The sequence below is a fragment of the Squalius cephalus genome (assembly GCF_949319135.1).
Source record: "Squalius cephalus genome assembly, chromosome: 9".
Classification (NCBI taxonomy): domain Eukaryota; kingdom Metazoa; phylum Chordata; class Actinopteri; order Cypriniformes; family Leuciscidae; genus Squalius; species Squalius cephalus.
The window spans coordinates 22256326-22282604 of NC_137130.1; the positions used below are offsets into that span (position 1 = coordinate 22256326).

At 37.7% G+C, this 26279-nt stretch overlaps 2 protein-coding genes across 7 annotated transcripts in view; both read right to left on the reverse strand.

Annotated features, from left to right (window-relative positions):
• Nucleotides 1–463: 463 nt before the first annotated feature.
• Nucleotides 464–7132, reverse strand: hnmt (histamine N-methyltransferase). The gene is made up of 7 exons (XM_079882281.1): nucleotides 7033–7132; nucleotides 5032–5180; nucleotides 4831–4883; nucleotides 4614–4721; nucleotides 4368–4498; nucleotides 4165–4258; nucleotides 464–2328 (listed from the first exon to the last, which is right to left on the reverse strand). Exons 2-7 carry the CDS (start codon nucleotides 5175–5177, stop codon nucleotides 1973–1975), a joined length of 888 nt encoding a protein of 295 aa, XP_079738407.1. The 5' UTR covers nucleotides 5178–5180; nucleotides 7033–7132; the 3' UTR covers nucleotides 464–1972.
• Nucleotides 7133–11229: 4097 nt separating this feature from the next.
• The window catches only part of thsd7ba (thrombospondin, type I, domain containing 7Ba), a 308878-nt gene continuing 293828 nt past the window's right edge, over nucleotides 11230–26279 (reverse strand). For 5 of the 6 annotated variants that reach the window (XM_079882075.1, XM_079882074.1, XM_079882076.1 and 2 more), the window contains 6 exons: nucleotides 22782–22955; nucleotides 21546–21641; nucleotides 18872–18954; nucleotides 17624–17816; nucleotides 11679–11766; nucleotides 11230–11443 (listed from right to left, as the gene is read on the reverse strand). In XM_079882075.1, coding sequence (XP_079738201.1) covers nucleotides 11359–11443; nucleotides 11679–11766; nucleotides 17624–17816; nucleotides 18872–18954; nucleotides 21546–21641; nucleotides 22782–22955 — 719 coding nt within the window. In that variant the 3' untranslated portion in view covers nucleotides 11230–11358. The remainder of the gene's footprint in view (nucleotides 11444–11678; nucleotides 11767–17623; nucleotides 17817–18871; nucleotides 18955–21545; nucleotides 21642–22781; nucleotides 22956–26279) is intronic. The other variant, XM_079882079.1, reaches the window with a different exon arrangement.

Below are 26279 nucleotides of genomic sequence, written 5' to 3' on the forward strand. Positions count from 1 at the left end.
TATTTGGCATGACATTTCAAAATGTCTCACTTTCAACATTTGATATGTTATCTATATTCTATTGTGAATAAAATATAAGTTTATGAGATTTGTAAATTATTCCATTCCTTTTTTTACTCACAATTTGTACAGTGTCCCAACTTTTTCTGATTTGGGGTTGTATATACATATATATATAAATTAACCATTCGAACAAATTATTCAATAAAGCAAGCAACGTCAGAAAGTAACAATGTCAGACATTGATAATTCTCTGGATGAGCTGATAAAGGTGTGAGCAGCTGGTTAAATTCTGTCGTTTCTGCAGTCATCTCTCTCTCTCTCATACCTCCCCCCCCCCCCCCCCCCCCCAAGGCTTTCAAGGCAGGCTTGTCTTAACTTCAACCTTTGTTTTACAGCATGGCTGAATTTCATCAGAGACACATGTCTCAATGAGCAGTGATGTTTTTAAAAGGATTTTTTTGGTACGGTATATGTTTTAATTTGGCACTTAAAGTTATTCACATCGGTTTAATAAGATGTTGTGTGGTCATGTGGGACAGAAATACTGAAATATTGGCAGACACAAGACAATATTCAAGTTACTTTAGAATAATACTGTAAGTAAACACAAAGGGACGGCAGGCCCATTGCAGGCAGTATCCAAATAAAACATACTTGTAGTAGAAGTTTAAGTGCATGTATCTCTAACCTTGAAAAGTATAGATTTATACAACCTTTGTCCTGTCTGGTCAGGCATTAAACATCTCTCCAAACCTAAATGAGGTATAAGGTCACAACAACACAACTAGTCACCAAACAATACAATCTCATCTCTTTCATCATAAAGGCTGTTGTAGTAAAGTCATAAACTCTTTGACACTATGTAAATATACAAAGGTTGTACTTTGTACATGCTTTGTGAAACTTGCATGAGCAGCAGAGTTACTCATACTGGAGTTTGTGCAACAAGGCCTCTTTATGAATATGAACCGCCAGTCACCTACACCTTCATTTTTCAAAATCAACAGCTTCATCAAATCAACAGCTTTGTTTGATGTTGATGCAGGCTAAACTATGCATTGTTCTCTATGGTTTTCCTTTTCCTGTTTTTTCACCCATAACAATATCACTGACACAATATTACAACATGCTTTAGAACAGCAGGTGCCTAGAATGAGGAGACAGTAGTTTAATAAAAGCATTAAAAATATATGCTACTGTTACTTTTTTCATTATCTCTGTTGAAATCAGTATAGAAACAGAATCTTTCAAAAAATGAGCATATACAGATATTTTGTACTTCCATTAGACCAGTGATTCTCAACCAGACCAAACTTCCAAAGTAGACCTCAAAATTACTTAAAATAAGATATTACTAAAAAAAATCAAGATATTTCTTATTTTAATTCACCCACTCAGCAATGTATGTTTGCCATGGTATTGAAATATATATATATGCGATATATGCGGTAGACTCATTTTAAAAGTGTGATTTCTAGACCTGGAAAAATTATATAAATTAATAAAATCAAACTTAGACATTTTTAATAATTATAATTTTTTTCTAGTAATGCCGCAGCCAAGCTCTAAAATATTTTATGAGGTAGAAATTTTAAAATTGAGTAAAAATCCTTGGTTACACTTTATTTTAAGGTGTCATTGTTAGTGTAATTATATATTTAAGTACTGAGTAATATTAAGCAACTACATGTACTTACTATAGGGTTAGGGTTTTGTTGAGGGTTAGTTGCATGTAATTTACTGTTAATACTATGGTAAGTACATGTAACATATGTAACAAGGACACTGTGAAATAAAGTGTTACCAAATCCTCATCCTTAATCCTTATCCAGTAAATCATGTGCCCTTTCAATATTGTTGAGGACAGTCAGGGGCCTTGGAGACAAAAAAAGTTCAGAACCACTGTATTAGACTGAATATTAACTGCAAAGGCCTCGTGGAGGTGAGATATAAAGCTTCTGCTTTATATCTACGGCTCAACCACTAATACTCCCAGGTTGTTGTTGAAAATGATCCTGCCGTCCACCTCTTTACTGCAGTCAGGATGTCTCAGTAAGTCCAGCACTCCTTTCTTCAGGTCTTCAGGAGCATTCTTACTGAACTCTATCACCTCAGTAAGGAAATCCAGCAGCAGTTCTCCCACCGGGTCTCCCTCAGTGAAGCACTCTGTGATGTCCATCTGGGACAGAAGCTCATGGTTACGGTAGGGGATGCCCTCAGAATCGAAGAAAGTCTTTATATCTCCTGTAGTGACACACTGGCTGATCTCAGTGTTACAGAGCTGTTGTTTAAAGGTTGTCCATAATTTGCCCCATCCACTCTCGCCTATGAAGAGCAGAAGCAAAACTAAGGTCATATTTCTTTAAACAGAACAGAAAAAAAAACAACAACTTGTGGTTACAGACTTTTAGACCCCACTGTACTGCCCTAAAAATGTGAAACCCATTACATACACAAACTATGGATTTTGATTGAATATATATTGATTTTGATTTCCGTTTTCTCTGAATCTGATCATAGAGTTAAAGCAAAATTTTGACCTCGGAGCATCTACTGAATTCAAGGATGGGTATCGTTTGAATTTTAGTAATTCCGATTCCAGTTCCGATTCTGCTTATCGATTCCGATTCATATCCAATCACAGTTCCAATTAAAATATGGAAAAAAGTCAAACATTTAGATATCAAAATGATTTATTCTGTCTTTTTGCAAAACATTCTGTTGCAGCTGAATACCATGAACAAAAATAGCCTAAAGGACAACTAACTAATATAGACTAACTAATATCAATTTCAAACATTATTGAAGACAAGTATACAGTATACAATAAGAACAAATGAACAATTAGCAAAAGCACAAATCAATCCAACTGAACAAAGTTCAGAAATGGAAGTCAAATGTAAAATAAAACTTTATAGTTTTCTTTTTATAAATGATATATATAGCATATATATCTTATCCTTATTAAAGATACAAACGTTATTCAGTCAAGATCTGTAAGAGATTTTCTCTTTCTTTTTGTTCTTTGATAAACAGTAATGACACAGATGGCAGCAGGCATTATAGGCTACTGTTACACATGAGTTTTAACTATTTACGTTCACTTAAGACATAACTGACTATGTTTACGAAGATATTCGTACATCATTTTGTGTGTATTTGTCCATTTGAGTGCAAGAAGACACAAAAGAGAACTTAATTCAGTATTCATGGACTATATGAGAGATGGCTTTTTGTGCACACGCTAGGGGTGTAACGATATTCAAACCGAACCGAAAAACTGCGATACACCACCCACGATACGTATCGCGATACTCTCACGGTGGAACACGCCTTGGCCAGCCCTGGTTCATTGGATCTCATGTCTTATGTGTACACAATACAGCATTAGCCTAATAAGGCTAATATGTAATAAGCTGTGCGTTTTATTACTTTCTATAAGAAACAAAGAGTCATCTTTCAAATTCGGTCCATTTTATCATGAAATTGAAAAAAAAAAAAAAAAAAAAAGCCGTTTTGACGCTCTTTGATGTGGCGCGACGGATCACTTTATAGGCGCCTCAGTTCAAGTGGCAGCGCAGAGCGCAAGTGAACGCGATCATCTCTTCCTATTCACTACTAGTTACGGAATAAACATGAATGAACATATGAAGGTAAGTTGAAAGATACAGAACAACTTATTGAAATGTATCTCGTGTAATCGATCTATCAGTGTTTCATCCGCGGAAAGTCGTCAATGAAACATCTTGTAAACAATGTCACGTAGCATATTACCTCAGACAAGTCATTCAGGGTCCACAGTTTGATAGTTCGCCAGAGAAATAAACTCTTGCTAAATATATGCACTATATTAGCATATATATTCATTATATTTTACTTAACCTATTATTAGTGATGTCTTGATTATTTAATGTATGTTTGAATAAATCTGTCATGAAAATGACAGTTCTGTGTACCGTTTCACCCCTAGCGCACGCTCTGGATGTGTGTAAAGTAGAGAAAACAGCACGCGAGTGCCATGTTCTCGCGCTTGAATGGTTTAAAACCACATTAAAATACGCACACAGGAATCGATAAATATCCGATACCTGACCTTAAGTATCCCATTCCAGAATTCATTCCAGAATCGATTTTCCATTCCCAACCCTAACTGTAGCCTACCTGACACCAGAATGATCAAGAGTTTTCCATCTTTTTCTAGAAGACTCCGAAAAAATGAAACAGTGGCCTCTGGATCTTTCACATAGTACAGCATCTGTTGAGCAGATTGATATTAATATTCTACAAACATTACAAAACATCTTTGATACACAGATTAATATAACTATAATTAAAGTCGATAAAATGAATCAAAAAGTCCAAACCTGTATCATGTGAATGAAGTCCATCTTTTTCCCAGAGTTTTTCTCTTGCCAGTGTTTTTCAAACTCAGACGCTGTCATCTTGTTCCACGCGAAGTTAATGTGATCAAGACCTGGAGTGGTTGATACCCGAACTGAAGAGAAAGAATTAAAGAAAGAAAAACAGCACAAATAGCCATTTACTGGTAGAGTTAGTAAAAGCGTATAATATGATTAACCTAAATGAGCAGCAAATAAAATATTTGGTACCTTTATACTTGTGCAGCATGTCATTGCTTGGTTCCACCACTTCATTGTTGATTTTGACATGTGGATGTTTCAGGTGTAGCTGAGTGAACATCTCTAGATCAATCTCACCTGGAAATGAGATGAATATGATTGACTGAGAACTCTGTTATTCAAATCTGATATATGAAATGATGATATAAACAGAATGTTAATAATTCAGTTATTATTAAAAGTGTACCTGCTCCACTCCCTACGCCTATTACATTGAGAATGGGTCTTCCCCCTCCAATGCTGCAGAGAGAGCGAGAGAGAATATAATAAGGGCAAGATCATATTATTATATCATGTCATTGTTAAATCTGCTGGCACATTCTGTATTACAAAGCTAGGGACAGGCTAAATGAATAAAATATGACATTTATCAAGAACGATAAAGCACCTTGCCAGTATGTCTGGTAGTGTATTATGAATGAAGTCCTGCATGCACTGGTGCTCTGATGAGCGCTCCAGAAAGAGCTCGAATGATTTGAGGTATCTCGGATAATCTTCCACAAGTGATCTGAATGGAGCTGCCATGGTTTTCATTGGCTGAAACATACAACTGGTGTTTTAGAATGATAAAATGGGTTCTGAATCACCCAACAATGAAACAAAGAAGAAGATATTTTGAGAAGTTCTAGCAATGACAATATCATGGGTTCGATTCCCAGGGAAAGCAAGAACTAATCAAATGTGTACCTTGAATGCAATTTAAGTCACTATGGATAAAAGTGTCTGCCAAATTCATAAATATAAAGGTTTTTTTTTTGCTTTTTTGTTTATCCATAAAATGGAAGTCAATGGTAAGCACTTTAAAATATATTATTTAATGTTATGCAGAATGTACAGGTTTAGAATGACATCAGTAATTTTTTGTGTTTTATTTTAGGTGAGTAAATCACGCGACTTCATTTCACGAGAGGCGACTAAAAATGGTCTTTAATTGTAATTGAGTTAGAGGCAAAAAAAAAAGTTTAGAGCATACTGTACCATTTCATTGCCTGCACATGCGCATTGGCTCATCTAGCCTGAAAAATTAGCCTTTTTAACGCTATTTGAGCAGAAGGAACAACATTTATGGAACAGTTCATGTCAGATTTTGTTGCTGATTTTAAATATGTTATTTAACTGTGAGTTTGGTAAGCGGTTTTTGAGATTTCAGTATTCCCCCATTCAAATAGATAGGACTTAGTCTTGGATGCCCGAAATAGCTGCCCAGAGGCGTTGCAAATATGGCCGCCGAGTGAACAGACTTTCCTTGAAAGGGACTTTGGCTTTACACACTGTCGCTTGGCTTTGAGGGCCCCTGTCGCTTTCTCTAACATACACTGTGAAAGAAAGAGGGAGCACATGAAGGGCTCGTTGACAGAACTGTAACTGTCCCGATAGGACCAGTGCTGAAAGTTTATCATTTGCACGTGTTTTTAACCCTTGCCAATTTAAACATTCAAGCGCAAGAAGACGTGAAAGATAACTCACGCATGCTTGTCTGCGCAAACTGCACATTTGCTTCGTTCACGTTCATGTCTTCTTGTGCTTAAATGGACAATTTCACACAAAATTATGATGTCTAAATGTTCATCTTGGCGTGTGTCCTAGTAAACATAGTCGGTTATGTCTTAAGTGAACGTAAACAGTGGAGAAATAAAATGCATGTGTGACAGTATCAGTATATTGGATCCGTGCATTAATCTTAAAGTGACAGCAGCATAATATTCCTGCTGCATTTTCAATGTTAATCAAACAACAGACTCACTACAAAAAAAAAAAAAAAAAAAAAATGCTCTTGACTGAATAAATTTGACTGAGTAACTTTAATAAGGATTCATCTATACAGTGAAGATAATGCAGTGTTTATTTATATTTGATTAGGCTACTTTATTCAATTTATATACCTAATCTGTATCTTACTGCTGTTAGATCTAACGTTACCTATACACCTGAAAAGCACTGTTTATTTATTTTCATCACCGTTCTAAGTAATTATAGTCATCACTGTTCTAATATGAAATTATTAAACAAAAGGGGACAAAACTAATAAGAAATAATAGGAAATGTAAAGTAGTTCAGTCTCAATTGAATTGCAGTGAAATATGTATAATCTCAAATCGATGGCACGAATAAAAAGTCACAAAAAAATGTGTTGCATTTATGAATGGAGACTATTAGTTAAGCGTCAGACTGTACAATCTCAGTCATATAACATCACTGTCCTGTAAATCACATTCAGATTTTAGCATGATGAGATTATTGTTCTTCAACAGGTTCATTGACTCGCTCCCATTTTTACTACTGTATCATTATTTCTAACTTTAGGTGACTGACACTGGATGTGCGCCGCCGCATATGCATCAGTTGTCTAATAATAACACGGAGAAAGCAGAAGTGTGCAGCAGCTTACCTTCACTTCTATCCGTTATTTTTCACACTGCCGGTGCGAACAGTGGGACGCAGGCTGGGCCGTGGCACACGCACATCCAGACACAGACTCAGCCACGCCCATTAAAACGAGGCCCCGCCCACTCCCTTAAAGCCGCAGGGCTAAAACTAGAACAGAAGCTCTTAATATTTAAATTTATAAAACACGTCCTGAGATATAATGATTTATATTCATTTTTTATATCTGTTCCATTTCCCCTTATCTAGGGAGCAATTTAAATGAAAACTCATGGCTTTCCTCTACTTAAAATTATGTTTTAGTATTAGGCTGTTCACCACCGAATATTCATTTTATTAATCAACACATTTACAAATAAATCAACAATAAAGGTTATTTTTAAATAATTTTTTTTACTTTTTTCATACATATTGTATAACATTCCAAGTCATCAACATGCCACTTGACAGGAACTCAATAACTGAAACGATACAACGTGAACGGCTCATTGCTGCCCTCCAGTGCTCATCGGTGTAATTTCACAAGTAAAACTGCAGCACACTATATGTATATGGTAAAGACACAAAACACTCAACTTGTGTTCAATCCATGTTATTAAAATGTTATTTTGTATATGGCTTATAAAATACAAAAACATATGCTTGCACATTCATTAATGCATCCATTCAGTTTATCCATGTTAATGAACTTGTCTGGAAACAGACAAAAACTGACATTAAAGTCAATTGAGCACCAAAAGATCTAGAATATAGACTTTTTTTGGTCACACATTAGATTAGCGTCCAGTTCTCACTATTAACTACTACGACTTTTACCTCAATAAACTCCTAATTACTGCTTAATAATATGGTAGATGTTAATGGGTAGGGTTAAGGGATGTAGAATATGGTCATAAGGCATACATATGTGCTTATATGCATGCTAATACGCAACTAGTTAATAGTGAGAATTGGACCCTCAACTAAAATGTTACTAAATATTTTTATATAATAGCTTATACACACACAGTTTAGCGTATTTTGTGTAAATAACAGACTTTTGATAGTTAAATCAAATCAATTTAAAGTTTAAATCAACACTGATGGAAAGTTATGCACTAATCTGGGCTGGGCCACATCATTTTGATCCAAATATAAACGGAAAGAGAACAAGGCAGAAATTCAGTGATCTATCTTTAATCTGCCTCTTACCATTTTCTTTATTACAAGATACAGATAAAGCAATTTTCCCACTTCACTTCTCAGTCAGTTTGATCATGTCAAACTTTGTTAAACAGATTTGGCTACTGGTGAATGGAAATTCATGATTAAAATGAGAGAACCCACAAAGATTCAAGGGAAATCTTCTGCAGAATTATTAGGGCTTAATGGAAAAATTAAGCCTGACAGAATCACACCACCCAGACGTGTCCCCTAGGTGGCACTGACAAGTCTGCTTAAATTCATCTCATCCTTGAACAGAAATGACAGGCTTTACTAATACAAACTGATTAAACAAAAGATTTAAACGATTCAACATCCTGGAGTAGAAGTATCTGATGGGCTGCACGGTGAAGACATTCAGGTCTGTGTGACGATGGGCAGACAGCAGAACATTCAGCACATTTGCATTTGTTTCAAATACTTTGACTTCATTGTCTTATGTTGTTATCTGCAAAATAACATGATCTGTTTCTGTTTTTCATCTTAATTTCCATCTGGCTCCATCTGTTGGTTTATGATGGGTATTACAAATTAGCTCACCATCCGTAAAAGAACATGAACATTGTTTTAGGACTGTCTTATTATATGTGCGCTTAGTTAATATATTAGTTTACCTCATTTCTGTCAAAGCAGCTGAAACCACCATCCATCTTTGATGCAGATTAACACATGAGCGACAACTTTTCCCACAGAGTATCACAATTTATTAGCATTTTCGGTCAACTCTTCAAGTACACACAATTAAAACAGAAAGTACTACTGTATGTAAACTAAAGGTCAGTGTTTTACAGGCAACTGTATATACAGTAGTGCTGAGAGCATACTGAACATATTAGAAGAAGAAGAAGAAGAAGAAGCCATGTAAACAAGTCAGTTCTAAGGGGCAACAAATAAAAAGTAAATCAAACAAACAAAACACACTGTTGACTTTGTCACTAAAGGAGCAAGTTTCCATAAAAATGCAAGGCCACTTTTGGAATAATCCAGTGTATGACAAAATCAATTCAGCATGCACACGCACAATTGGGCTTCAAAATAAATAAATATTTATATATTGCCATTTTTTTTTCCAGAGTTTGTATAAATAAATAAAACTGTTATAAGCTATACACAATTTTAGCTTCTCACATCAGTGGACTAATTTAGAAATACGCCAAAAGCCTTTTGAGCAGCAGATCGTCCGGACGGATCTCAAACAGACAGGAACCGGAACTGTTCGGTTCTGTAGACTAACCAGCCAGCACTTACATATCACATGTACTGTACGGCAGCGGAAACACAGATGGGACAAAACGAACAAAAAAAATGAGTACAAAAAACATGTGCAGGTAACGACGTAAAATAAAAAAGTTGCTGTCTTAAATTTTTTAAGTACAATCAACTTGGATGTTTAAGTCATTTCAACTTAAATGACATTAAACGGACTATAAAATGAGTTAACTGAAAATTCATCAAACTTATTTTATGCTGTCATAACTTATTAATGATATAATTGTGTTTACACTGTATGTAACACATACAGAATACATTCTTTCGGTGGAGAAAGAGGTTCCACAAGTTATGTTATAACAAGGACCGTTGAGATTTAAGAACAGTTTTTCATGTGGCAGTACAAGGAGCGAAGCGAACCTTGACACTAGGTCTTGAAACAGAAAGTCAAGACGATTATGTCAGCAAGAAGTCAGTCAATAAAGCAAAAAGAACTAGCAGGGATATTATTAAAATACAGAACCAGCACCTGTACTTTATTAAAAATGATGAACATTCATAGCGTTGAAGCACCTCTCCCGGTGTAATGCTCATGCAGACTCTACATAAACGCATTGGTCCACTGTATCTGTGCTAAATGAGTTCCCCTAAACGCAGGATATTGCAGGAAGCCGCTTTCAAACAGGAACACAGTTCATTATCCGCTGGTGTTGGAGCAGACCTCATCAATTTTACAACTGCTAGACGGAGGTTAAAGGACAAACTGAACCGTGCTGAAGAAGCACACGGGCAGATCCTCACCTCAACCTCTCGGGGTGACTAAATGAGCTGCGTTTTAGTTTACCGCGCGGATCATACACACGTTCAGAGACATTCTACACGAACACAACAGTTTACAGGAAAGTCCTTGCATCACAATGAAAAACCACTAGAAAATCTGTTTGAACATAAATCAAGAGGAAACTAAAGAATGACTAAGCACTAATATAGTGCATAACACATCAGTCTTTTCTTGCTCTCTGTTAAAAAGTCACATCGCCTTAAAGGGATAGTTCACGCAAAAATGAAAATTCTGTCAATATTTAGCCACCCTCAAGTTGTTCCAAACCTGTATGACTTTATTTCATCTGTGGAACATGAAAGGAGAGATTTTAATAATGTACCAGTTGTTATTGCCACTGAATGTGGACTGGAGCTTTCAAGCTTCAAAAAGGATGTACTGATGCATATTGAATGTATAGTTATTAGGGGATAATACAAGTACAACTTGTGCACTATATTCCAAGTCTTCTCAGTCATAATATAACTTTGTGCTCAATTATTAGGTCATTATTCACTGCGAGGCTTGACATTCGCATTGACTTTCACGAACATAGTTCTTTTGAGTAATCTCTTTTCAATGAATTGACAGTTTGGACTAATCATTTCATTTCACCGACTTAATGATCCGGTCATACAGGTTTGGTGCAACATGAGCTTGAGCATTAATACAATTATGACAATTTAAATTTTTGGGTGAACTAGGCTTTTAATGCGACTGATACAATAGATTCGGCACAACTTGAACTTGTGTTTTTTTTTTTTTTTTCTTCTTTTTTTTTTTATGATGTAAGAAAAATCACAGCAATAAAATGTCAAAGTCCTCCATCTGGTCCGTGGAATGTCAGCTGTGTCTCGTCCTCTCTTTAAATGTCACAATTTTCACGACGACCACTGATCCGAAACCTTTGTCCTTGCAGTCTCACATAAAATGTTTTGTGTATGCTGCACATTTTATGTCTGTTACTCCTTGTCTCTCTTCCTTTTTTTTGTTTTTTTTTTTGTTGGAAATCCAAAGGGTGCCTTGGAAAGATGAACATTTGAAAATGTTGCACGCAGTCCAGCTTGTGCTTTGAATGTACAGTCACCGAGAGCTTGATCACATGTCCACATCCCCATCATAGGCCAGAGTCAAGGGCTTCGATGGTGGAGATGCACTTTTACTCTGTTTGGATGGTTTGCTGCTGTTAGAAAGAGGAGGAGAAAAAGAAAGATCAATGAAATTTCAAGTCCTGCTGCTCTCTATTGTATTTCTACACGGTACCACTAGATGGCAGCAACAAGTTATTATAAGTGAGACTAATAACGTTAACAAATAGGTGAAGTGTGTAATGTCTGTCATCAACTAGAATCACAGACTGTTTTCAAACAGGCATTGTTCATTAAGTGATGAGTTTGTTAAATTGATAGCATACATACCAAAGCAGAAAGGCCAGAGCAATTATGAATAATATGAGAATGAATCCTCCAGCTGTTAACCCATAGACCCACAGCTTTATCCTTCCATCTGTGTGATCAGAAAACAGGATTGTGATCACTACTGAGATATATAGGAACATGATTTTTATTTCTTCCACACAGTGGCCTATTGCAGAAGTAACAGATGGCACATTCATACTGGTGAAACTGTACCTGATGAAACAGTTTCACCATCTTCCATTCGCAGTTCAGAGGAAAGGATGGGGTGTGTGTCAGAGATATTAAGATGCTTGTATAACTGATATGACAAGGTCTCAGAACACATCTTTCAGATGAAAAACAAAAGATATCAGTCTGATGAGCTGCACTGAGAGCTTCTCCTACAGAAACAGGCCTGAATCCTTTGAGACTCACACAATGGATGATGCAAAAACTACTCTTAGGAAAAGATCATCTTGCTAAGTTTGGTAACACTTTATAATAACTTTAATTCAGGCAAAGAATCCCACTGGTGAATAGAGAGATGGAGCAAGGACCTTCGGTTACATATTGTATAAAACCGAGTGTTGCATTTTAAGTCTGGCCGATAAAATGTATAAAGGACCATGTTACTTGGGAATGGTTCTTACATTACAAAGCCATTACTGATGTTCACAGTACACTCATGGGCAAAAAAATGGGCCTAGCACAAAATGGCTAAACACTAAGCTTTTAATTGTTTTAACCACAAATTATTGGTCAGAATATTATAAAAATTAAAGCTGCAAGCAGCATTTATCGGGGTTCAAGCAGTTAAGGCCTTTAAGGTCTTTAAGCACACAAGCATCAAAAGACATTAAGTTTTATTTAGCAAGCATTTAACAACTGCCATCATAGATGAAAAAGTCAATTTACAGCCAATACAGGCAGTTTACCATAGGAAATATATGGTTTTAAAGCGTTTTTACAGTTATAGCACCTTTTTGCCTGAGTCTTCTTACAGTCTTGCCTGATCTCCACCACTTTTATTAGTAGTACTCAAAGTGTGCCCATATGTCAAATTTCTTGTAAATATGTAATTTTGATAAGGAGTTTAGACAATTATATTCAGTGGCGTAACGAGCCAACACTGGGCCCTTAAGTAGGATTATCAAGGTGGGCCCCTTGATGATGCAATTGATGACAATGATGACGCAATGTCCACGAGAAGGCTACCATGAATAGGGCAGGATATTATCATACACAGCATATAAGAGATGAGATGACTAACAAATCAGGAGTAGCTTACGCTCACCAAAAAAAAAAAAAAACACTGGTGACAGCGCATCATAACACATTGTTAGGCCTAGGTCCAAATACATAAAAAAGATGCTCTCTTATAGCGGGATTTTCTGGCCTTTCCTTTGTGCAACTGCAAAGTTGTCGTATTTGATCAGGATTGTGCGCACAGGCATTCTCAATTGACCCTTCGCAGGGAGTTTGATTGACAGGCGATCTGACTAATCATAATCCACCATTTGTCCAACAAAGCAGTCAGGAGAGTTAGTAGATTAACATTGGAGGATTTAAATTTGAAAAACAAAGTGTACTGACGTCTTAGCACTTTAAAACAACATTCCTTTTATGTTCATTCATGTTTATTTTAATGCTATAAATTAACTAGAAGGAAGAGATGATCGGTTCACGAGCAGCTTTAACTGAGCCTCGAGTCTACAGCGATCTGTCAGACACATTAAAGAGTCACAAAACGGTATTTATTGTTTAAATGTCTCTAAAAAATGACTATATTTGAAAGGTGAGACTTTGTTTCATATCAAAAGTACTTGTCTGTCAGAACTTGGTGTGGTGTGAGAGTGGCGTCGCTTGTGGGCGGGTCTTTGCGAACGGTCATTGACAGTATGGACGGGGATTCGCCAGTCCCAATTCAAAACAAATTTCATCACAATCCATCATTGTTCATTTCAAACATGTGAGAGCATCAAAATGATCCATGGGTGAAATTGATTGGATGTAATTTATTTTTTTGTCAGTTCCTATGATAATTTTAACATTTTGGCGTTATTGTTTAGCTGTTTACCTATGTTTTCAAATTTCCTTTGTTTTTTTGTTGTTGTCTCGATCGGACTAACGGCTTTGAAGATAACCACAATTTTTTAAAGCTCTAAATGACACTTACAAAAACCATAAGGCGAAACCTGGCATGTTTGGTATTGTTGGACTCGGCAAGGACTCAGGAGTCTTAGGAGGTCACTCCTGTGAAAAAACACTGGCTTGAAACTTCTAAGGCTCCTTCAAGGCATTGTGCCAATGACGTATACTGAGTTTTTTTAGATACACCAATGTTCTCATAGACTATCATGGCACCCTGGACAAAGACACTGCGTGCCAATTTTCAGTAGACTAACGGTTGGGTGCGCTTATAGCTATTTTCATGATTTTTTTCACTGTTATAGCGCCACCAAGTGGCCAATTGTCACTATTTTTTTCATGTCAACTCAGATTGAGCTTATGAACATGTGTCCCAAGTTTAGCGAAAATATCTCTTTCCACTCACAAGTTATAACCATTTTATAGCGCCACCAAGTGGCCAATTGTCATGATTTTTTTTCACGTGACCTCAGAATAAGCTCATGAACATGTGTCCCAAGTTTTGTGAAAGTATCTCTTTCCGTTCACAAGTTACAACCATTTTATAGTGCCACCAAGTGGCCAATTGTTGCGATTTTTTTCAAGTGATCTCAGATTGAGCTCAGGAAGATGCATCCCAAGTTTAGCAAAAAAATCTCTTTCCGTTCACAATTTATAACCATTTTAGTAAAAGTGGCCCTGGTGTCATCAAATATTTTGGTTCCCCTTATCGACCGTTAATTGAAATTTTGAATTTTTTGGATGATTATTGATTGTCAGACTCCAGAGAATATTCTTGCAGTGGTTTGGGTCCGATCGGGTCAAAAACCTAGGAGAAGTTCGCAAAAATAGGTTATTCAAAAAAATGCAATTTACTCAAAATTGGCACGTGAAGGGTGAGCAAATCCGAGGCATGCATCTGGTCCGCCTCGAGCCAAGGAATCCAACGATATAAGACACTTGAGCCTAGGCCGAACGGTTGATGAGTTATGAGCCATTTCGTACTTTTGAGCGCTGTAGCGCCCCCGTCAGGCCGACCGGGGCGGGCCTTGGTGACGCTGTAGGCGGTGTGAGTACTACCAGCCCCCAAAGTTTCAAGTCTCTACGACTTACGGTTTGGTCTGCCCGATCAGTTTTATGTCTGAATGTTGCATCATGGGAAAATTAACAATAACAATAGGTGTTCAGCACTGAAGTGCTTGAACCCCTAATTAAGCAAATGCACTACTTAAGAAGCAATTGCCGTCTCAGAAAAACACAAGTGTATGGTGATGCACCAGAGCGGTGTCTTCTAATATCTGGTGATAAATATAATAATAAATGCATCTCTACCACAGTGAAGTATATGGAGGAAGATGTCATTGTGTGGGGAGACTTTTTAGCTGCAGGGATTGATGAGCTACTTCACAGTGAAAAGTCATTTAATGCTTTGGAGTACAGGAAAATATTGCAGAATGGCATATTTCCCACAAATGAAAAGTTGTCAGAGGAATGATCAGATGTTATTTCTCAACAAGACAATGCTCTTGCCCAAACTACAATGTCATGTTTTTTGGCCTGGTCAGAGTCCAGATTTGAACCCTATAGTGAATACTTGGTCTCACATTAAACTCAAATGAACTGGGATACATTTTTCAACTACTCATGAACTGTTTGAAGCCATTAACATTGAGTGGAACAACACTGACTCTTCTTCCTGTAAAAAGCTGTCTGCAAGTTGGGGAAGGCTATTCTGTGCTAAGTTACTTTATCTGCAGTATTTGTGCAATTCTTGCTAATTTCCTGACCAGTGATTTGTGATTAAAACGGTTAAGACCATGATTGATTGACAATGAAACATTAATAAAAAAAAAATGTAAAAAGGATGCATAACACCGGTAAAAGACATTATTAATGTTACAACATACACCAATCAGGCATAACATTATGACCACCTTCCTTTGTTGTTGTGCTCCTCAAACCATTCCTAAACCATTTTTGCTCTGTGGCAGGGAGCATTATCCTGCTGAAAGAGGCCACAGCCACCAGGGAATACCGTTTCCATGAAAGGGTGTACATGGTCTGCAACAATGCTTAGCTAGGTGGTACGTGTCAAAGTAACATCCACATGGATGGCAGGACCCAAGGTTTCCCAGCAGAACATTGCCCAAAGCATCACACTGCCTCCGCTGGCTTGCCTTCTTCCCATTGTGCATCCTGGTGCCATGTGTTCCCCATAAACGACGCACAGGCACCCAGCCATCCACGTGATGTAAAAGAAAATGTGATTCATCCGACAAGGTCACCTTCTTCCATTGCTCCGTGGTCCAGTTCTGATGCTCACATGCTCACTGTCGGCACTTTCGGCGGAGGACAGGGGTCAGCATGGGCACCCTGACTGTGACTAGCCCCATACGCAACAAACTGCGATGCACTGTGTATTCAGACACCTTTCTATCCGAACCGGCATTAACTTCTTGAGCAATTTGAGCTACAGTAGCTCGTCTGTTGGATCGCACCGCACGGACCAGCCTTCGCTCCCCACGTGCATCAAGGAGCCTTAGCCGCCCATGACCCTGTCACCGGTTCACCACTGTTCCTTCCTTGGACCACTTTTGATAAATACTGACCACTGCAGACTGGGAACACCCCACAAGAGCTGTCGTTTTGGAGATGCTCTGACCCAGTCGTCTAGCCATAACAATTTGGCTCTTTTCAAAATCACTCAGATCCATACGCTTGCCCATTTTTCCTGCATCTAACTTGGAGGACAAAATGTTCACTTGTTGCCTAATATATCCCACCCACAAACAGGTGCTGTGATGAAGAGAAAATCAGTGTATTCACTTCACCTGTCAGTGGTCATAATGTTACGCCTGATCGGTCTATTTCTATTTCAAATAAATGCTGTTCTTTCTTTCTGTTCATCAAAGAATCCTGAAAAAATGTATCATGGTTTCCACAAAAATAGTAAGCAGTTATCAGATTTTAATGTTTTTTTTTAGCACTGATAATAAGAAATGTTTCTTAAGCAGAAAATCAGCACATTAGAATAATTTCTGAAGGATCATGTGACACAAAATTACATTTTAAGATCTATTAAAATAGAAAGCATTTATTTTAAATCGTGATAATATTTCACATCATTACAGTTTGTACTGTATTTTTGATCAAATAAATGCAGCCTTAGTGAGCAGAAAAAAATCGCACCAACTTATTTTTGCACCAAATTAGTTGTAGATCAAAAAATATTTGGCAGGTCCCTCATGTTACTGCTAAGTTTGAAAGCCCCTGGTTTAAGAAGTTATTAACAAACATTACAACATAATCCGTAGTTGATGTAAATTCAACAATATAAAGCAAAATATATTTAAGAAAATATATTTGTCTTCATGGGCAGTGCTCCGACATGTAGCGTGGTTGTCGAGTCCTTGTTTATTGATTTATTCATCTAATAAATTTTATATTTAATAACATAAGTTTGTTTTGCAGATAACAGTTCTAGCAATTCGCAGAATTTCAGTCCTCCATCTGACTGGAACACACACCTACTGCTAACCTGGCGGCACACAGTTGTTGTACCACAGGCCGCTAAATTCAGTTCTAATCAGAAATGGCCTCTAGCCAGCAATAAAGCAACTCTGTCTGTCAAGTTATGGGCAATACAAATCACGCTGTTATGAGACTCAGTCCAATGCTTTTCTCATAGCACCAATGGGGCATAAACACTGAGGCATTAAATGGAGTTCTACATCAGCCTGTATCTGGGGTCTCATGAAGGCATCCAGATATTCTACTATAACTCAAAGCCACACTCCACTGGCCCACATCAGCCTGCTGTTCATCTGCATTTCAAATACCTGGGCCGAGCGGCTGCAGGGACCATTCGCCGAAGAAGTCCTGCATCTGAGTGGTGCCTGGTTTTAATCTTCCCGAGCTGGTCTTCACATCTGCCTTCTTGTTGTCGGCACCGGGAGTCTTGGTGCAGTAATCCAGGAATCCATGTGTGGTCATCACTTCAGTGTAGCCCTTCTCGCAGCCACACACACCGCTCTGAAACAGACATGTATCGCTGTGAGACACTGTACACACTGCATAAAGACACCGCTATTCCTTTAAAGGAATATCCCAGGTTCAATGTAACTTGAGATCGAACTACAGTGGCATAATGTTGATTAGCACAAAAATTTCACATTTCAATTCATCCCTCCTTTTCATACAAAAGCAAATCTGGTTACAATAAGGCACTTACAACAGAAGTGAATGGGGCCAATCTGTAAACATTAAAGTACTCAGTGTTGCAATAGTACAGCCACAAGACTTTAGAACATCTGTGTTGACTAAACAACATCAAAAATCACTCACTAATCTTTTCTGTGTATTATATCCAATTTGACAAATTCAAACATGACAACATAATGCCTAAAACGACTGCAAAACATTTGTCTAAACACAAAAGTTTAAAAGAAAAATTGAAGTAAATGTTTTTTCATAAAAATATAAGCACCACATTTTCACTTCCATTAAGTGACTCGCCGAAACTCAAGGGATGAATTGAAATAATTCTTTGTGGTAATGAACATTATGCCACAAATGCTTTCGATTAAACTTCTATTGAACCTGGAATACTTCTTTAAGGCAAAATCTATATTTTTATCAGTACTCATGCAGAAATGTGGCTGCATGGAATGCATTGCATGTAGTTACATTCAGTGCACTGCAAGTGGCAGTCAATGTACCGTTTTGTGAGTTTGATGTTTTTGTCCTCTATTTGAAGCAATTGTACATATTTTACACTTGCCTGAAATGCCTTCCTTCATGAGTGAACTAATAACAATAACTACAGGTCATAAGATGGATTTTTTTTTCTTGTTTTGTCTTGTTATTTACATGTTGGTTTAACATGCAAATAGATACAGTGTTCTGACGAATAATGCTACCTATCAGATTGTGCTACCAACACTATATTTGCATTGTTTTAAGGGTAGGCTTAGGGTTTCGATAATAATGCCTCAAACCACATGAATATCATGCTGGTAGCACAATCAAAGCACAAATGGTCTCAAATACAGGATGATATCTTCGCACACAGGAAGGACAGTGTTTACCTGCTTGCAGTGGGAGAAGGGTTTGGTGCAGGGAGGGTGACAGTGCCGCACAGTGGTTGGCCGGTTCTGTGGAAAGCAGCCCCCTTCCAGCAGGAAACAACAGAGGTAATTATTGCCATTTCCCTATTGATAGCCAGATAAAAGTGCTGTCACACCTGATTAATGGCTTAAAGGACCCATCACAGCTTCTGGTCAATCAGTGAAGATTGTAATTTTGGAATAGAAAATTACATGTCAAAACATCAGAGACTAATACCCTGGGTTCGGGCTTTTCTCACGCAGAAGAGATTACCTCACCATCACAGCTTATATTTACCCGAGATGATTCCGTACTCAGATAAGATCACTATTCTCTGTTATTTACAGCACTTCACGCAGCCCGAAAGCCTTCGTTCTTGCTCTAAACACTCAAGTGAAAGCTTGCCATCTGGAGCGTGTTCATTTCACCACAATCAAACAATGTTTTATAACATTTCTGCTGTTCACTTTCAGACGAGCGTTAGTTTATTGATAACGTCTGTTGAAATGGAGGGAGAGAATAGGGAAAATGTTGGATGTGCTATGAAACTGTCCTAGACAACGTCTGCACATTCAAAGCATGCTGGCCTCGGCATTGCGGTCCTCACATCCTTCTACAGATGAATGGGGGAGAGAGTCTTCACCTCCTGTATCACTGTGTGGTGGGGATGTTGCTGACAGGAGCGCACTAGAGTGGGTTTTCAAGCACAGTTTGCCAACTGTAAGCGATATTTACATCAGCAGATGCAGAAGGTGTGCAACTTGTATTATGAGGGACCTTGCTCACCCAGAAAATGGTCTGTTTGCCAATCTCCCTTCAGGAAGGAGGTTGCGCAGCATTAGGCCCAGAACCACCAGGCTAAGAAATAGAAGCGGTGAGACTGATGAACTCTTCATCATAGTGCTGCATTAAACTGTACTCCATTGTGTGATGACTGTACTAACAATAAATGTTATTCGCACATGGTTACAGTGATTCATTGATTTTAGTCTTCATTGTAGGCTTATTTTAGCATTTGGTGTGTAAGTGGAGGGTATTACTAATTTATTTATTTACTATTTATTGTTTGTCTGATGGATTAGTATAGTTCTGTCATGACAACTCTCGGAGTACTTCGCACGGTAATGGGCAAGTAAGACATGCTACTGCTGTACAATATAGCGTACATTAATTATCCATTACAGATCGATACAGGTGGAGCTGGGGAAGGTGGAGGGTTTCTGAAAGTGTGCTGCACTGCTAAGGCAAATGAGCAGCAAGCTCATTGGCTACTGATATGGCAGGAGCCAATCAGCTGCACCCTATATATCACAATGTGATTATGAACAGGTGATTTAAAGGACCTATTAGCCTGCACCATCTAGAGTTTCATGCCAGAACTTTGTATTTATTCACAATGCTTTTATATTGCTGTTGATTTGATTCTATTATTATTACTATTATCAATTGAATATTGTCAGTATGAAATTTCATTCCTATCATGTACCACATGTTTTGGAATGACAATAGACTTCTACTTCTACCATCACAAATTTTCAGCCTATGGTTCTGTGTTTAGGGTTAAAGGGATAAATCAACCTAAAAAGAGAAAATTCTGTTATTATTTTCTCACCCTCGTGTTGCTCCAAACCCACATGCTGTTATTTTCTCACTGGAACACAAGGAAAATGTATCTTATCTTTTCCATTCAACAAGACTTCATAGTGGCTGTAAATCTCCAAAGAGGACTTTAAGAGCACACTAAAAGTGACTGTACGACTAGTGCACTTAATTCCAAGTCTTCGAAGCCGTGTGATAACTTTGTTCTCTTATGCTCACCAAGGCTGCATTTATTTGATCAAAAATACAGCAAAAACAGTAATATTGTGAAATATTATTACAATTTAAAATAACTGATTACTATTTTGATACATTTTAAAATATAATTTATCCCTGTGATGGCAAAGCTGAATTTTCAGCATCATTACTCCAGTCTTCAGTGTCACATGATCATTTAGAAATCATTATAATGTGATGATTTGGTGCTCAAGAAACATTTATTATAATCAATGTTGAAAGCAGTTGTGCTGATGAATATTTTTCACAAAAAAATCATTTTCAGGATTCTTCGATAAAGTTCAAAAGCATTTATTTCAAATATAAATCTTTTATAACATTATAAATGTCTTTACTGTCACTTTTGATAAATTTAAGGCATCTTTGCTGAATAAAAGTATAAATATCTTTCTTTAAAAAAGTAAACTGACCGCACAATTTTGAGTAGTAGCTAATGTACAACCTGCGTCAATTCAAACTTGGGTCTGTTAATCACATGAAACTACAGTATCACAAGCCTTCAGAAGACATGGAATGCAGTGCACAAGTACCTTTATGGTTATTTTTTCTCCTCCTTTTTGGAGTTTGACAGTCTCTGGTCACCATGAACTTTACAAGTATGAAGATCAAGATTCAAAAAGTCTCATTTTTGTTCCACTGTAAAGAATAACAGCATACTGGTTTGGCACGACATGAGGGCAGGTAAATGATGACAGGATTTTCATTGCCTACAGATTTTCTGTCATGTGGAGTCGACGGGTCTTTTGATTATCTTTCTGTAAGTGAAGTCAGTGCAGTATATTTGTCATTCTCTCAGTCTCAATGTAAGAGGTGGGCTACCTGTCACATTGACCCCATCAGACCGCTGGCACCACACTGATCTTTCGTTGTCATTCCAGGCGCTGGTCCTCCACTCGTAACTATGACATTTCCCTCCTGCAGCCCAACGGAGTGAGAGAGACACTCAATAGGCTTGCAATGGGCAGTCAGGTGTGATAATAGCCGAACGCAGACATTATATACTCACTCACACACACACACACACACACACACACACACACACACACACACACACACACACACACACACACACACACACACACACACACACACACACACACACACACACACACATTCTGACCAAGCATGACTGCACTAAGACTAAAAGTGTTTTTAAAAATATTTAATAGTGGCAGTCTATCGGATTCAAAATGAACATAACCACTGATCAGAAAGATTATAATATGACGTTAATTATCAAATACACTACCATTTAAAAGTTTGGGGTCAGTAAGTTTTTATAATGTTTTTGAAATACAGTAAAAAATAAAATAAAAATTATTACAACTCAAAATGACTTTTCTATTTGAATATACACACACATACACACACACACACACACACACACACACACACACACACACACACACACACACATATATATATATATATATATATATATATATATATATATTTAGTGTCACATGATCCTTCAGAAATCATTCTAACATGCTGATTTGATGCTCAAGAGACATTGTTTATAACAATATTGTGGAAAACAATATTTGTGTGAAAACAGTGATACATTTTTTTCCAGGATACTTTGATGAACAGAAAAAGAACAGCATTTCATTAAAATATAAGTATTTTGTAACATTTTTAAATGCATTTACTGTTAAATTTCTATTAAAAAAACGTACTGACTTCAATCATCTGAGTATGGGTGCATAATTACTAGCAAATAACCTACTACAATATTTTATTGGTTTGACCAATATTGATTTACATATCTACCTCTCTGGAAAATTCCCTCACAGACCTCCACTGGATACCTAGGCTCTGTTCACACTACACACACATACTTTCTCGTACACAACTGAGGGTCTTGTTGTAGAGCTGAACTCACAAGGTGTGTGAGATTACAAGCGACAGAGATGTCTTATGCATTGATTTTTAAAAGTTTTTTTTTTTTTTTACTTATTTGGTAGAAATGGGCTTCCATACAAAAACATCAGACTATATAACATTATATTATATTGGATTGGATTATATAATATTACATTTCACTGTTTGTACCTTTACATGGACGCGTCTCAAAGACCTGGTGAGGACAGCTCTCCTGATTCTCCAGCACTTGTATGACCACGGCCTGTGAACGTGCCTGTCGGCCCACCGTCTCGAAACTACGTCCTTCCAGACACGTCAGCTGACAGGAACTCCACAGAGACCACTCTGTAAGGTGACAGTCTCCTGTAGAAGGCAAATCACACTTCACAACTCTGGTTCTATTAGTTAAATGAATCCCATGAAAACGTGACACTCATCAAGGAACTTCACTGGTTAAATTAGCAAGTGCAGAGAAGGAAAGCTACATACTATTTTGACTAAGTGTGAAAAGTATGATTTCAAGTGTGAAAAGTTTGAGTAGAACAGTCTTGGGATACAGTATAGTACCCAAATATAAAATTGATACCACAGGACTCTTTGTCAGATAATGCTAGCCAGTGTGATAAACTAAAACTAAAATAATAAAAAAATATTTTTGTTAATTGAAATGTATCTGAAATAAAATATAAAATGAAATAAAAATAAAGCACAACAAAATTACTAAAACTTAAACTAAAATGATAAATAACACAATAGTATATAAATAATACTAAAACAAAAATGCTGCTAGCATTATCATCTAGCTTAATTATTATACTTAAAACTTTAAGGTTTGTGTATTTAAAAAAAATAAAATAAAAATACAGACTTTAACTTAAAATGAAACCTAATTCGTGACAACTCTTCAGATACATTTAGCACTTCCTTAACCGAAGATCAGACATCACTGAGCCTCCTAATCCCTCAGAGTAGAGGGCGATTCACAGTGACGGCCACTGCACAAGCTAACACTAGCTCTTCAGCCATGACTTCCTTTTGATTCTGCAGCCAGGATGGCTATTAGAGACAATCTGTGCACCCAGGCATCTCATTATCCATCATCTTCATGAAGCCAGTCTATTTCCATCCCTCACTGGAGCTGCCGTAACATATAATAAAGCAACGCACACCGCACACCATATGCCACCCTCTCTAACTCGCTCGCTTCTTTGTCTCTACCTTTCTCACACTGGACTAACATCTTTGATTTCCTCTCCTCCCAACGTGTGCTCTTTCCTGTGAGCAAGCAGCACATTTACGAAAATAAATATGCAGTTTGAAGAGAGACACAGAAGTAGGGCTAACACAGGTCAATAACAGCCTGAAGGTGAGTTTGCAGATAAATAAAGAGACATGAAATGAAAGTTTGTCAGTTTGACAACTAGTAATCTCACTGAAGATGACAGATATTAATTCCTTGGACAGTTCCACTGAGATAGTAAGTGAAATGTGAGTAGCAGTTCAAAATATTTCTTGATCAACATCTTCCAGTGGTTATGAACAGTGTTGGGGAGGTAACGCATTACAAGTAATGTGAGTTATGTAATCAGATTACTTTTATATTACTCTTAGTAACGAGTAGAGTAACACATTACTTTTATATTTAAAAAAAATATCTGAGTTACTTTTTTAAATAAGTAATGCAAGTTACTTTGTTTTCCAATTTACTGACTGCCATCTCTCCAGTTTAAAGGGCACCTATTATGCAAAATTCACTTTTACATGGTGTTTGAACATAAATGTGTGTTGGCAGTGTGTGAGCAAAACCACCCTAGAATGCTAAAAATCCACCCAGTGTTTTTTTTACAATCTCAATAAATCATAAGCACTGTCTCAGAATGAGCTGTTCTCAGATTCGGCGCAATGTGACGTAGAATTGAGCAGGCCCCTCCCACGACTGTTGAGTGACACTTCAGTTTGAGCCTAGACCCGCCCTGAGTGAGCTGGACACAGAGTCCGCCATTGTTCGACGCTTGAGCAGCTGTAGACAAGAATGTCTCCTAAGCGATTGAGGTGTGTTGTTGATGGATGTAAGAATGAACATAGTAGTCTTCATTTACTCCCGTTGTTACTCAAGGATGGATCTGTACTGTTTGTGATCAAGCTTACACTCTCCGTAGCAACAGGCCTAACGTGACTGGACACGGAAGAAATGAAAGTGCGAGCGCGCTCTTTATGACAGCTCTTCGAGTCATTTTACGGATATAAGGTTTACCAGTTTATTTAGCACCCACTGAAAAGGTGTGTATCTTTGTTTACTGTTAGTTGTAATGAGTGTTTTGTGTACTTCGCTGTGTATGTTGTTGATAATGAAAGGGAGAGAGAGAGAGAGTTTATGGATAAGACTTTAATGCGCACTTCTTATACTATGTTTATTCAGCTCTTACAGAGATTCAGATTCTCTGGAGTAAAACTAACGCTCATCTTTTGTGTGATGTACAATAAACTTCACTGAACTCGTCAGTATATTTTGTTCATCATTCGAATCAGGCACAGGACGTGATGTTTCCTGAAGGTGTTCTGCACAAACTCCTGCAGCTCGGGGGTGAACAAATAAGTTATAACCATAATTAAACTAAACTATACCTGTTCTATCTCCATACAGCATATATTCTCTGGCTCTGTGGGCATTATTGTCCGACTCCGAGTCGAAATGAACACCGCAACTGAGAGTTTCTGTTCTGATATTATCAGATGAGATTGTCCTGGCTCTGTAGCGCGAGCTCGTGAGGCTCCGCCCCCTGTGCCGTGCAGCAGCAGTTAATTTGCATTTAAAGGGCACACACTAAAACAGCGCGTTTTTCTGAGCCCCAAAAAATTACAATTTAAACATGCTGTAAAAAATGATCTGTTGGGTGTTTTGAGCTAAAACTTCACATACATACTCTGGGGACATCAGAGACTTATTTTACATCTTGTGAAAAGAGTCATAATAGGTGCCCTTTAAATGTTGAGAGAAATCAGGAGTAAAGCCAGAGACACACCAAGCCGACAATTGGCAGTCGGCAGTTTTTATGAGCGTCGACTGAATTGGTTTTTCCGGTGTGTTCCACAACGCTGACTCTAGTCGGATGGCGTGTGTGTTTTTGGGCCGATTCAGCATGTTGAATCGGCGCCAAGCCGTGGGTGAGAGAGAGAACTCTGATTGGCAGATCAGTTCAGTAAACGAGTCAGTGCATGAGAATAATAACAAAACAGCAAGCAAAGAAGTCAAGACGGAACAGACAGAAGGCTGTTCTAATTTTACGTCTTCTTGCCTGAGTGTTCCTTGGCGAATATTTTAATATTAACGAGCGGAGTGGAATAAAGAAAGTTATCAGCATTATTGATATTCAAAACGCTGCTTTGTTTACGGTTTGTGTATCTGCAGCCTGCAATGTCGGTTTCCCTTTTTCAATGACAAATATAGACAAATATATCTGCAGAAATAGGCAGATATCTCCTTCAAACGCAGGCGCAGAACGTGTGTGGTAGATGACAGTCGGCTGTAGTTCTCTCGGCGTGTTCAAGCGCAGCTTTCTTGCCCAGAAGCAGACGATGCAAGGCCACAACATAGTCGGCTTTCATCAGCGCTATAGTTCTTTTGCGTCGGTTTGGTGTGACCCTACCTTAAAGTGCAGAGGCATTGTGTACTTTTGCTCCTGACCT

What these genes read in the sequence shown, in the direction of transcription:
- hnmt (XM_079882281.1), bottom strand. Translation starts at nt 5,177, where the DNA reads ATGAAAACCATGGCAGCTCCATTCAGATCACTTGTGGAAGATTATCCG. An exon ending in CTACCAGACATACTGGCAAG is followed by an intron (nt 4,884 to 5,031) that starts GTGCTTTATCGT and finishes CTCTCTCTGCAG; the next exon opens with CATTGGAGGGGGAAGACCCA. An exon ending in CTTGATCATTCTGGTGTCAG is followed by an intron (nt 2,329 to 4,164) that starts GTAGGCTACAGT and finishes TGCTCTTCATAG; the next exon opens with GCGAGAGTGGATGGGGCAAA.